The 13,839-nt window shown below is 34.5% G+C and overlaps 1 protein-coding gene across 34 annotated transcripts in view; it reads right to left on the reverse strand.

The window, feature by feature from the left end:
- The window catches only part of STPG2 (sperm tail PG-rich repeat containing 2), a 533,064-nt gene that overhangs the window by 141,395 nt on the left and 377,830 nt on the right, over nt 1-13,839 (reverse strand). The window contains exons 13-14 of one of the 34 annotated variants that reach the window (XM_025423952.3): nt 7,932-7,981; nt 5,977-6,122 (exon numbers count right to left, since the gene is read on the reverse strand). The exons of 31 other annotated variants lie outside the window; for them this stretch is intronic. In XM_025423952.3, coding sequence (XP_025279737.1) covers nt 6,110-6,122; nt 7,932-7,981 — 63 coding nt within the window. In that variant the 3' untranslated portion in view covers nt 5,977-6,109. Of the gene's footprint in view, nt 1-5,933; nt 6,123-7,931; nt 7,982-13,839 lie in introns of those variants that run through there. 2 more of the 34 variants (XM_025423942.3, XM_025423969.3) reach the window with 2 other exon arrangements.

A 13,839-nucleotide genomic window follows, 5' to 3' on the forward strand; every position in this document is an offset into this window, starting at 1 on the left:
AGTGAGAGATGAAGAGGGACACTATATCATACTTAAAGGATCTATCCAACAAGAGGACTTAACAATCCTCAATATATATGCCCCGAATGTGGGAGCTGCCAAATATATCAATCAATTAATAACCAAAGTGAAGAAATACTTAGATAATAATACACTTATACTTGATGACTTCAATCTAGCTCTTTCTATACTCGATAGGTCTTCTAAGCACAACATCTCCAAAGAAACGAGAGCTTTAAATGATACAATGGACCAGATGGATTTCACAGATATGTACAGAACTTTACATCCAAATGCAACTGAATACACATTCTTCTCAAGTGCACATGGAACTTTCTCCAGAATAGACCACATACTGGGTCACAAATTGGGTCTGAACCGATACCAAAAGATTGGGATCATCCCCTGCATATTCTCAGACCATAATGCCTTGAAATTAGAACTAAATCACAACAAGAAGTTTGGAATGACCTCAAACACGTGGAGTTTAAGGACCATCCTGCTAAAAGATGAAAAGGGTCAACCAGGAAATTAAGGAAGAATTAAAAAGATTAATGGAAACTAATGAGAATGAAGATACAACCGTTCAAAATCTTTGGGATGCAGCAAGAGCAGTCCTAAGGGGGAAATGCATCGCAATACAAGCATCCATTCAAAAACTGGAAAGAACTCAAATACAAAAGCTAACCTTACACATAAAGGAGCTTGAGAAAAAACAGCAAATAGATCCTACACCCAGCAGAAGAAGAGAGTTAATAAATATTTTAGCAGAACTCAACAAAATCAAGACCAGAAGAACTGTGGAACAGATCAACAAAACCAGGAGTTGGTTCTTTGAAAGAATTAATAAGATAGATAAACCATTAGCCAGCCTTATAAAAAGAAGAGAGAGAAGACTCAAATGAATCATGAATGAGAAAGGAGAGATCACTACCAATACCAAGGAAATACAAACGATTTTAAAAACACATTATGAGCAGCTATATGCCAATAAATTAGGCAATCTAGAAGAAATGGACGCATTCCTGGAAAGCCACAAACTACCAAAACTGGAACAGGAAGAAATAGAAAACCTGAACAGGCCAATAACCAGGGAGGAAATTGAAGCAGTCATCAAAATCCTCCCAAGACACAAAAGTCCAGGGCCAGATGGCTTCCCTGGGGAATTCTATCAAACGTTTAAAGAAGAAACCATACCTATTCTACTAAAGCTGTGTGGAAAGATAGAAAGAGATGGAGTACTTCCAAATTCGTTCTATGAGGCCAGCATCACCTTAATTCCAAAACCAGACAAAGACCCCACCAAAAAGGAGAATTACAGACCAATATCCCTGATGAACATGGATGCAAAAATTCTCAACAAGATACTAGCCAATAGGATCCAACAGTACATTAAGAAGATTATTCACCATGACCAAGTAGGATTTATCCCTGGGACACAAGGCTGGTTCAACACTCATAAAACAATCAATGTGATTCATCATATCACCAAGAGAAAAACCAAGAACCATATGATCCTCTCAATAGATGCAGAGAAAGCATTTGACAAAATACAGCATCCATAACAAATTTTGAGAAATAAGAAATTTCCCCCTATCTAGTAAAAGAAGTCTTTAGAATCATATTTTTAAGTTTACTTTCCATTATTTGTACCATTTTTCTGGAGACTAGGAAATTATTTTATTATTGGTTTTGTCTTCTTCTATATGGCATTATTGATTTGTTTCTACTCCATTTATTCCTGAGCACAGCTGCATGAGGACTGACTGTTTAATTTGTTGTTTGTTAAAAACATCACTGGTGGTGATATCAACAAGGCTTGGGGAATAGCATTTGCCCACTCAATACCCTTAAGAAGAAAAAGAATTTAAATATGTATAATAACAAAGGTTACTTTTAAGAGAATTATTTCATAGCAAAAGGTTGATCAGTTCATGCCAATTCATATGTGCCTTCCAAAGACTTATTAAATTATAAAATGAGCAAGAGGTAAGAGTGACTTGTTTGCAGGGAAGAAGGTGCATACTACTTTAAGTGTAGGAAGCTTGAAAATGATATAAATACAGGTTTCCAAATTTCCTCAGATTTACAACAAAATTTAAATGCTATATTATTTTAATATTTTGGTTTATAAAACTTACTAGACAAATTATTTCATATTCACATTATAACATATTATAGGATAGGGAGATTATTTAGATAAAATGTATGCAGATGTGTGTGTATATATATTTAACTTAAAAACCATAGAGAAATATGAAGGTATCTTAAAAAGTCATGATGATATAATGTCCATTCAATGTTTTGTTTTCAGAAAAATTTCAAACAAATTCCTTATATTCTTGTAGTGAGACTGATCCCATTCCTTTCCTTACTGAGGTTGCATTTAGCTTACAATAATATGTAACATAATAATATGTAATATACAATATATACAATAATATGTAATATAAGTAACTTAAGCTTAATTCCTCTTTTAGAATGCAAGATTCATGAGGGCAAAGATTTGTGTTCATTTTTTCAAAGCTGTATTCTCAATATCTGGCATAAACTGGTACACAAATGTGGAAAGAAGTATCACTATCCCCATCTCAAAAACAGTACATATATGTTAATTGATTTAGGATTATGATTTAAGTTTCTGACTTCTGATCTCATATGAAAAACATGTAGTTCAGATTAGAAATAAGTTATTCTTGTGACCAAGTTAAAGATTAGGAATTAGAAGCTGTGATATCTCCATGATACATATAAGGGATTAGTATTTGACAGAAAATGCAAGGGTACTTTTCTGGAAGATTCATTTGCATTGCAAACATTTTATTAAATTATATACTTAAGATAATTGGCTTTCATAGATCTGATGAAGATCATTTAGGGGTAAAGCAGAGATAATCCTCCCTACCTCAACCAAAATCTCTTTTGCACTTACTTTTTCTTTAACTGGAGAACTAGACAGAGTGGGGATATGCCCTATTAATAGGAATTCCACGGAAATGCTTTTAGGCTTTAAAGAAAGAGATACACTAGCAAGCTGACCTTGGGAAGGGGAAGTATGAATTAGATACCAACAGTGGATATAGTTCAGGTAGTATTAAGAAAGAATGCCAGAGTAGCAACAGGAGACATGCATTCTGGAAACTGTGGAAATCTATATTAGACTATGATGATACCACATCATAGTTTACAAGACTGGTGGTTAGAGAAGTCTTTATTATTATTCAGTTTTCTCTAATTAGTATTGCTAAAGTAATTTTTAGTATAAAAATCCAACTTGCTTACCAAGCCCAAAGCCCAGTTAAGTAGCCCTCTAAGAAACTATGGCAGAAAATATTTTCCACAGGACGCCTGGGAGGCTCAGTGGTTAAGTGTCTGCCTTTGGCTCAGGGCATGATCCCAGGATCCGGGATAAGGTCCCAAATCGGGCTCCCTGTGAAGAGCCTGTTTCTCCCTCTGCCTGTGTCTCTGCCTCTGTGTGTGTGTGTCTCATGAATAAATAAAGAAATCTTAAAAAAAAAAAAAAAAGAAAATATTTTCCAAAGAGTGTCTAACACACTATTCTGCAATGTACTTTTGCTATTCCTCCATCAAGAATTGAAATCTAATTCCCCTGGCCCTTGAACCTAGACTGAGATTTGTGACTTGTCTTACCAAGAGAATGTGGCAGAAGGGATATTTTGGGACTTCCAAAGCTAGGTCAGATGCTTACAGCTTTTGCCTGTATCTCTTAGAACACTTCTTCATGGAAAGCTCCCTCTAGAAACCCAGTTGCCACTGGGAGAAGCCAGCAACAACTTCTAGTCATGAGTGATCCTTCCTCAACATCCATCTCTGTCAAGCCTTTAGATGATGCCAACTCCAGTTCACACCTTATTTCCTCTAAATGGGAGACCCCAACTGAGAACTGCCCAGCCAAACCAAGTCAGCCCACAAAACCATTAGAGATAAAAAAAAAATTTTTTTAAGCCATTAAACATTTGGATCCTTCAATATATAGCAATAGGTAATACATACAGGAACAGAGTGCTTTTAATTCATTAAGAATGTAAAATATTTCAGGGTATGATAAACCTTGAATAAATGAATGCTTTCAGGATACCAGCTCATTCAGAGAACAGCTCAACCATAAAATTTTAATATCATCCAAATGGGTGACCTGAGTATAAACACATGATTATAGGATGCCCTGTGTTTTTCAATAAAATGCCATTTTCTTGTTAATCAAGTGGTTTGCATTCACTAGAAGGAGCTTTCTTGCTAAAATCAATTTGAGGACTTGTGCTGTGGTGGCCGTTTTACTGTGTATTTCACATTCCTATTTGTTGTTAGGTAAGTGGAAGAGCAGCCATGGTGCCCATTACTAGTAAGCTTTTTATTATTATGAGTTCTTATTTGACATCCAACCACAGAGTGGTGTTTTATATATATATATATATATATATATATATATATATATATATATATATACATGTAAGTGGGGCCTAAATTTTTATCTTCATACATATGAGAGATAGAGAACATAGCATTATGATTCATTACTAAGTTATTTACAATAATCAATAGAAAAGTGGCATGTAACTTGACACAGGACATAACTAAGGAGCCATCTGTTCTTATTTTTATTTCTTCCATTGATCACAGATGCTTCTTCTCACCTGCCCCAAACCTGCACATATTCCTTTTTGTCAGGATAAAAAAGTACTGATTACCTCACTGCTATATGCTTCAAATAGTGGTAAATGATGGGATATGGAAAAAAGTCAAACTGCGTGTGTGTGTATTTTTATATGTATATTTGACCTAAGGATCAAATAGCATATGATTTTCTCAAAATTCAAATGGAAAGCCCTCTCATTTTGTCTAAGAGGAAATATAGAGAAGCAGTGCCTGGATGCCATCTTGAAATTCTATCTAGAGGCTTTACCATTATGGTAACCTGCCAAAGTTCATAAAGTTATACAACCTTATATCTGAGAAAGCTTGCACATGCCAAGATATATAAAGAATAATATCAAAAGATATTACATAATTAGAAGCACAGGAGAGCAAAAGAGAAATTTGTTATTTATTATAGTGCAGAAATTGAGACAATGTGCTTCTGGCTAAAAACCACTTTTCTCACACAGATTCAGATAAATATTTTCCCAAAGAATTTATTCTTTGTTTACTATTATCCTTAAAAATGTAAAAGCTAAGAGCTATTTATCCGAAAGGTATAAGTTATATTCAATTATATGAAAAGACCTTGGTAAGTAGCATCTATTTATGAACATTATAAAAGATGCTGTGAAATACTAAGAAAAGAAAAAGTAGGACACATCTCTGGCGTCACTAAGATCATAAAGCAAATCCAAAGACAAAGCTAGGTGGGACCAAATACTAAAAATACAAATATAAAAAGTTATACTGCTATATCCAAATAGAGTCTTTTAGATGGGAATTAAGGCTAGTTTCTGTTACGGACTTCTGAATGTTGCAGGAAACAATCCACTGTAGGCCCTGAGGATTCCCGCACACTCTTGCTGAGTAGACAAAAAATGCAAGGTTTTGATCACTCCTTACCTGGTCCATTTTCTAGATCTTTGTTTCGTTTTGTTTTACATGGAACAATATTAAGGAATGATGTAACATCTCTTCCCAAAGAATAGGCTTACTTCCATTCACTGCAAAAGCAAACTAGTGATAGATATCCCAAGCTCTGGCTTTCTCATCTGTAACACAGCCCACTGGATATGCAGGTGTCCATCGCGGGCCTTCTCTAGCCCACCTGTATAATTGCCAGATAAAATACAGGACGTCCAGTGAAATTTGAATTTTGGATAAACAGGGGATGTTCTGTTTCATGTAAGTGTGACTCAAATATTGCATGACACATATGTACAATGAAAAACATTTAACTAAAATTCAAATTTAATTGGGTATTCTATATTTTTTATTTGCTAAATTTGGCAGGCCTCTCTCTCCATGCTACATGGGGAACGTGAAAATGAATAAAAATGAATATGGAGCTCTGGCTTCTGCTTTTGCTTTTGCTGGGAGTAGTAAAGTCGTTTCTCACTGATGCAGGAGTCTCATGTTTTTCTCCCATCATCCATGATACAGTGACAGGCTAACATGGAACCCTGCAAGTACAGAAGACCCAGATTGTGTGCAGTTCCTGACACAGAGAAGAGAAGCTTTGTTTGGATCTGTTCATTTTATTAGCTTATAGCTAAGTAGAAGGAAAGCAGGGGGTGTTGAGTCAGGGAAACTGATTTAAAACAGAACATTTTGGGGGGAATAAAAAGAAAATAAGGTTGCATATTTTTAAAAAACCAAGGTTGTAGAAGGTCTTAAAATAACTGAGAAGCAATTCTCCTTGGGCCCCTTGCATAACTCACATGTAGAGGTACTCATGGTTTTTAACTAACTTTTCAAGCATGTTTGTAGATTGAACAGCTTTGAACCAGTAAGTATATTGTTCCAGAGCAAAGGACAAGCTTATTTACTGTTCAGTGAAATAAAGATAATGTTTCCTTCTTGTGCAAAGTTCAAGGAGGCTTACTCCATCTTATATTCAAATTCTCTAAGTTTCATATTCCTCTCACGTAATCCTATACACTGCGTGTGCACGTATCATCTGGGCTTCTCCATACCACCCTTAAGGAATTCGTCTTGGGGAAATGTTGCAAAAACCGATACTCTTGCTGCTACTATTGCTACAAATAATAAAATGTCTATGTCTCAGATGCAGGTGTCTCCTATCTTCTGCCAGCCTCTAAACAGTGGCCAGCTAACTTGTCAGCTTCCAATAGAATAAAACACCAAACTATTCACAGTTCTATGATCACAGAAGGTTTTAAAGTTTTGAAGAATTTATACATGATGTGATAGTCACTAGAGGGCAATTACATGTTTTGGCTTGAAGATCGACAGGAAGATGAGATTTTGACATGATTCGCATGCTCTTTCTCACTCCCAGGACCCTCCCTGGCTGGACAATGTTACCACATCATCTTCTTTCCAACACCCAAAATGCATGTGCATGTATGACTTCCAGGCTAACTACTTCTCCTTCAGGAGCTGTCAACCATTCGAAGAAGCCTTTCATGACCCCCTAAAATTCTGCTCTTGCGTCCTTTCTAAATACTCCCAGAGTGCCTTGTACTTTTTACATCAGTCTTCATCACATGATTGTAATTTCCTGTTCACATTCCATTACGCCCACTAGACTTTAAGCTCTGTAAAGGCAGGTTTTAAAGTTGTATTTTCAATACTTGCGATGATAATTGGCATATTAAATGTCTTAATAAATATTTATTGAAAGAAAGATTGTAGAAGTCGAAGGAAAATTCCCGTCTTTGTGATATGTGTGGCTGAGTTTTCAAAGAAAGTATTTTTGAGCACTAATCTATAATTATGCAGTGCTATAAAAATGTAATGAGTAAGAAAAGACAATGCCCCAATGTTTTGGTTTCTTATTTTATTCCCAGAAAGGTTGTTTTTATTTAGTTGGTTTATCATAAGACTTAAAAGATGTCCTTTCTATTCTCAAGAATTCCTTAGAGTGGCTAATTTAAGTGCAGATATTTTCCCCCACTAAAGATGGAGTTTAAAACACAGGCATTAGAGTAGTTATGGGGAAATAGGGGAAGAAATACATTCTAGAACAGTAAAGGCAATGAAATATAGGTTCTATGGGCTGAATTGTGCCCCCTTCTAGTTCATATGTTGAAGCCCTAACATCCAAGGCAACTGTATTTGGACATGGGGTCTTTAGGCGGTAACTAAAAATTTAAATGAAGTCAAAAGCCCTAAATCATAGGAGTGACATCTTTAGAAGAGGAAGAGAGAGATTAATCCCTTTATCATCACGTGTACACATTAGGAAAATGGTACATGAGGACATGGTGAGAAGGTGGCCATCTGCAAACTAGGAAGAGAGCACTCACCAGAATCTGAGTTGGCTGGAACCCTGATTTTGGACTTCCAGCCTCCAGGACTGCAAGAAATAAATTTCTGTTGTTTAAGTCATGCAATTTGTGGTATTTTACTATTGTAACCTGAGCAAACTAATACAATAGACACCTTAGAAAATGCAGCTCGATACATTTTACTAGGGAAAATGGTAATAGTGGCAGGTATACTTGAATGAATTTGGTTGTACTAAATAGGTGTTTTATGATTCAGATAAAATGATCCAATTGAGAATTCATGTCATTGCATCATTAGAGGTGACTGCACGCAAGCTATCCACCCCAGATATGTTTCACCTTTCTGCGTGAACTCAAAGCTGTGACTGCAGCTTTTTTCTCAGACCTTCTTGTGGCTAATTGTGGTCTTCATGCTATACTCTCTCAGATGAAAGATAAATGGCAAAGATGTGTGTGAAGAGGAATCTCTCTGGCTCTGAATTTCTGTTCTCCTTCTACCTAGCTGGAATGAAGATGATTAGAGTAATGACCTTCTGTGGCTTCATGGAGCAAGTCTACAAGTAGTGTGAAACATGACCCTTTAAGCCATTTGCAGACACTCTCTAGACACCGTTCTCCAAAATGTTTCCCACGGATATTCCTGACTCTGGGTAAAGAGATGATTTTTATAATACTTGGGAAATGACTTCTTATCACCTCAATTTATATTCTTAAAGTCTGATGGCAAAGTATCTATAACTGCCGAGAAAAGTTCAACTCTACTTGCAGGGTCTGAGGTTAATCATATGGACAAAGTGGTCATTCCCAGGTGTACAATTTATTTGAAATTCATAAATGCTATTCTCCATTCCATGACATACTTATGTTTGGCTTGACATAAAATAATTTTTTCAATTACTATCAGAAAAATCGTATGAACTTTTTTCCCAAAAATCTTTAAGTAAAATTGACCCAGATATACGATAATGACCCTGGCCCTATCTAGCCCTATTATTAAATTACTTGCAATTCCCAACAATGTGTGCTCTTTCACACTTTATCATTTCTATTGCTATCCTAAATACATTCTCCCTCTTTATCAGTCTCACAAATTCCTATTCTTCAAGGTTCAGAAACTATTACCTCTCTGTGGAGTCTTCCTTAATTAACTCTTTGGTGCTCTCGGCAAAACAGAATTGGTATCGTCTAAATCTGAGTACTCATCTGCTCTTTGTACACACCTGTGCTAGGTCATAATTTATGCTAGTGAATAGTCAGGACACGGGTGTCTCTTTTTTTAACTCTGACCCTCACCAGTGCAAGATCTGTCTCATTCATTTGGAATTTCCTAAAAACTGTAATAGCCAATAAAGGTCTCAACATTTCCAAATAAATTTATTTTTAATCAAAGATGTTGGATTCCTCTTCTTTCTTTTTCTCATCTTCCTTTTTCATTTTCTTTTACCTCACAGCTTTAAATTCATCAAATTTATAAAGTTAAAAATATGAGTATGATTATATGCTAAATTAAAAAACCCATATTTGAGGATTTTAAGAACATAGGAAAGTATCCTACCACTAAGTCAAAACATTTAAGGGAACCACTCAATATTCTAGGTGTTAAAGTTTCATCCCCTTGAGATTCATTGCAAATCCCTGTTCAATATGGAATCCTAAAAATATGAAAAATATTTATTTTAGTAGGGCATCTAGTGTACCAAAATTGTTTTAAAAAATGAAACTGGAAAGTAATTTTTCTATATTAATCCATTTATTTAAGCTAGGATACTTAACCTCCTTAAGCTAAATTAGAAAGAAAAGTATTGCTGTGAGGAGACTTGTGCCTTTCTGAAACTCTTAGGTAAGATAGAATATAGAACACAATATAGAGTATCTTGAAACATTTTCTTGTACATGCATACTGAGAGACATTCTATAATTAGCCAAATATTTACAAAAATAGTTTTCCTCTTTCTTTTTATGTTACATAATAAAATATTTAAAGGACAGAATTATTTACACATATATGTTTTGTTTTCCACAGTGTATACTATAGTGAGAGAAACACCATTCTTGAGAACTCTTTATTAATAGATATGGCTCCTGATTTTAGCAGGATTATCAATAAGAGCCTGGCAAGGTTCAATAAGACATTTTAAGATCTCCCTTTTAAGATAGATGGTAAATCGCACGCACGGGTCTATTTTTCAGCAGCCATTTAGCAACTCAAATGTAAAGCTGTGCCAGGCAGGATGAATAACTTAAACTACACACTTCTGGTTGACAAGTCTAGATTTTTGCAAACATCCTTAATAAATATTAACAAAACTAAATTTAAAGTTTGCAACAAGAAAAGTCAAATACACATCCAATTTGTGTTTCCTATTTTTCAATAATAATACACTAATATTTTATTAACTGTTGGTCCAGAACTGTGCTTAGCACTTCATATGCATTACTGTATTTCATCTATTCTAAGAAATGTATTTTTCACATTTTAATATATCTGAAATATGGATTTATCTTACAACTACTACTAGACAAACAGATATCAGATTCAGTTATTACCATATGTGCATATGTGAACTTGGTTGTTATTCCCAGTGGCATATCTGGATAAATAAAATCTCTTAGGCAATAAATCATTGAAGGACTATAGTAAAACTGGTGGTATAGTTTTTGTTCTTAGTACATAAAATATTATTAGTGCATTGTAATGGCCAAGTTGCTTCTGGATTAAATTTTTTGCTGGGGGCGCCTGGGTGGCTCAGTTGGTTGAACAACTAACTCCTGATTTTGGCTCAGGTCATTGTCTCAGGGGCATGGGATCAAGCCCTGTGTCAGGCTCTGTGCTCAGTGAGAAGGCTGCTCAAGATTCTCTCTCTCTCTCTTCCTCTCCCCCACCCTCCCTCCCCCTAAATAAATTTTAAAAATTTAAAAATCTTTAAAAAATTAAAGTTCGATTAATTTTTTTTTTTCTGAAAGCCAGAATCTATACTGTATTCTGAGCAATCCCAACTGCTCTTCCAAAGAAAAGACTTTGGAAATATTTTGTCTGTAACTGACGTTTTTATCTTCAAGTATCACAATATTATCTGATTTTGATCTCCCATATTTATGTATAAACTGTAGTTCAGTATGTAAACCATGAATAGCATAGACTGCAGGGGATTAAAAAATAAATTTAGAGTCACAAGGTCATGACAGTCATAGTAACAACAACAACAATAATAAACCTTGAAAGCCATCAGTAACATGTGCTATTGAAAGAGCCAGATATTTATTTATTTATTTATGTTTGTTTGTTTGTTTAAGATTTTATTTATTTACTTGAGAGAGAGAGACTACAAGCAGGGGGAGCAGAAGAGGGAGAAGCAGGTTCCCCACTGAGCAGGAGCTCGATGTGGCACTCGATCCCAGGACCTTGGGATCACGTCTTAAGCAGAAGGCAGATGCTGCACCAAATGAGCCACCCAGGCACCGTGAGCCAGGTAATTATTTAAAATCTAAATTTTTTATAAGAAGACAAACTACTTTATGAAAGTACCATCAGTAATACATCTGAGCAAAGGGCACATGTAATCAATGACTCTCATTAATAGCATAAAAAGGAAAATGTTGGAGGTTGTTTTACCATTTTTGCTATTTGAATATATTGCTGGCAATTGTTGAGATAAAAAACTGTATTAAAAAAAAAAACAACAGAAAGTTTGACAGAGTCCTTGAGAAGAAAAACAAAGATAATGGGAAAAAATGGCTTTGTTCTAGCACTTAACTCTAAATCTTGAACACTTTAACAACAGAAAAAATTTTCAAGAATGATTTAAGCCAATACAATGAATTCATGAGCCTATTAATTTGTACCAAGTAGGTATTCCACAAATTTTGTTTGAATGAATATCTGAAAAAGCAGAATGGTTCCAAGAAGCAGTGATCTTGAAAAGACTACAGACAAATTTGGATACAAAATAATACATATTTGTCTGTAAGATCTGAGATTACCTTCAACACTTTGAAATATGACAGGACTAACAGAATGAAAGGATTAGGACTGCCAAATAAACAAGATGAGAATAATCATTAACATAACCAAAATAAAAGGAAATTTTGTAAGTGAAATAGAATTTGTAAAAGCACAGAAACGTTGAAAAACTGCATGTGGAGCTGATGTGCCTATTAATCCACAGACAATATCAAACTGTTAATCAGACAATGAATCAATCTTCCCTGACATTAATTGAGTTGTTATGAAATAAATTAATAATTCTCTACATGTTAAGCACCAGATGTTAGTCTATATTGCATATAAATATGCAAACATTTTCCAGACAAAACTAATTCAATTTATCAATGCAAAATAGTAATGAAATACATTGGCCAAATCCAAAAACACAAAATGATGATACAGTGTGATACATAAATTTTGCTGCAAAACTACAAAATAGGGATCCCTGGATGGCGCAGAGGTTTAGTGCCTGCCTTTGGCCCAGGGCATGATTCTGGAGACCCGGGATCAAATCCCACATCGGGCTCCCGGTACATGGAGCCTGCTTCACCGTCTGCTTATGTCTCTGCCTCTCTCTCTCTCTCTGTGTGTGACTATCATAAATAAATAAAAATTAAAAAAAATACAAAATAATGCTTAGATTCACCGAAAACAGAAAAAGCACAGAAGAAGCTCTATTTGAATTGATTCATCTTAGAGTTACTATTAATTCTGAAATTTAAAAACTGTGGTTATCTTACTTTACTATACTATATACTATACTCTCAAGAGAATATCTGAAGCAACTTTAACGACTCCATACAACTTCCACTGTGTTAAAGTACCATTAGCTACAATTCAGTAAGGACAAAACCAGTTCAATTTTTTTTTATTTTTTTAAGATTTATTTATTCATGAGAGACACACAGAGAGAGACAGAGGCAGAGACACAGGCAGAGGGAGAAGCAGGCTCCATGTAGGGAGCCCGACGTTGGACTTGATCCCGGGTCTCCAGGATTAAGCCCTGGGCTGAATGCGGCACTAAACCACTGAGCCACTCGGGCTGCCCACTTCAATTTTTTGAAAACGACATCAATTACCATACTGTATTTGAAAACTGAATATACTGCTTGGCCCAATGTTATATTCTTTTGATTTTTCTTTAATTATAGAAAATAAATTATCTAGCATCTCTTATTTATGCATGCATTTAAATCACAATTACATCCTGCTCACATTTTATTAGAATACTAATCTGAAATTCAGATATATATAAAACACATTTCTCCTTCAGCAAAAATATCTTTTTCTCTGTAAAAATAATGGATTTAAAGCAAAAATATAAAAATAGTTAAGGACAGTGTAAAAATGTTACAGTTATGAGAAAATGCTCTATCAGAGAAGGTCATATCTTATTCAAAATCAAGGATGGCTAATAATTTCTGCCTTATTAATCCTAAAAAATCTTATAAAATACAAAAAAAATAACATTATAAAATTTATTTTAAAAAACTCAGGGTCTTCAGAGTTAACAGACTACATGATGAGTAAGAAAAATTAAATAAGAGAACTTATAAAATTGACCATATAAAAACAATGAAGATAGAATGTGACAAGTGTTTATGCTTTTGTGATCAGTCAAGAGAGACACATTTGGACTGCATTCTTTATTTAAAAAATGAAAAAACTGCTCTGAAAATGACAGCAAGATATACACATATATTTATGTGTATTTTGTTCCTAAAACCAAAATACTGTTTGCCCTTTTTAAAAAATTGATTTTCTATTACAAAGGGAAAAATATATCTTATCAAAACTGAGCAATCAAAACTAAAGAAGTATTACAGTTGCTATTTTAATATGATTATTACATTTTCAGAGAAGGCACATTGAATATTTTATTATTCAATATCAAAGTCATAACAAAGAAATAGGTTTAGAAATATTCAAGTATCATAAATT

Source organism: Canis lupus, chromosome 32 (genome assembly GCF_003254725.2).
Source record: "Canis lupus dingo isolate Sandy chromosome 32, ASM325472v2, whole genome shotgun sequence".
Lineage (NCBI taxonomy): Eukaryota > Metazoa > Chordata > Mammalia > Carnivora > Canidae > Canis > Canis lupus.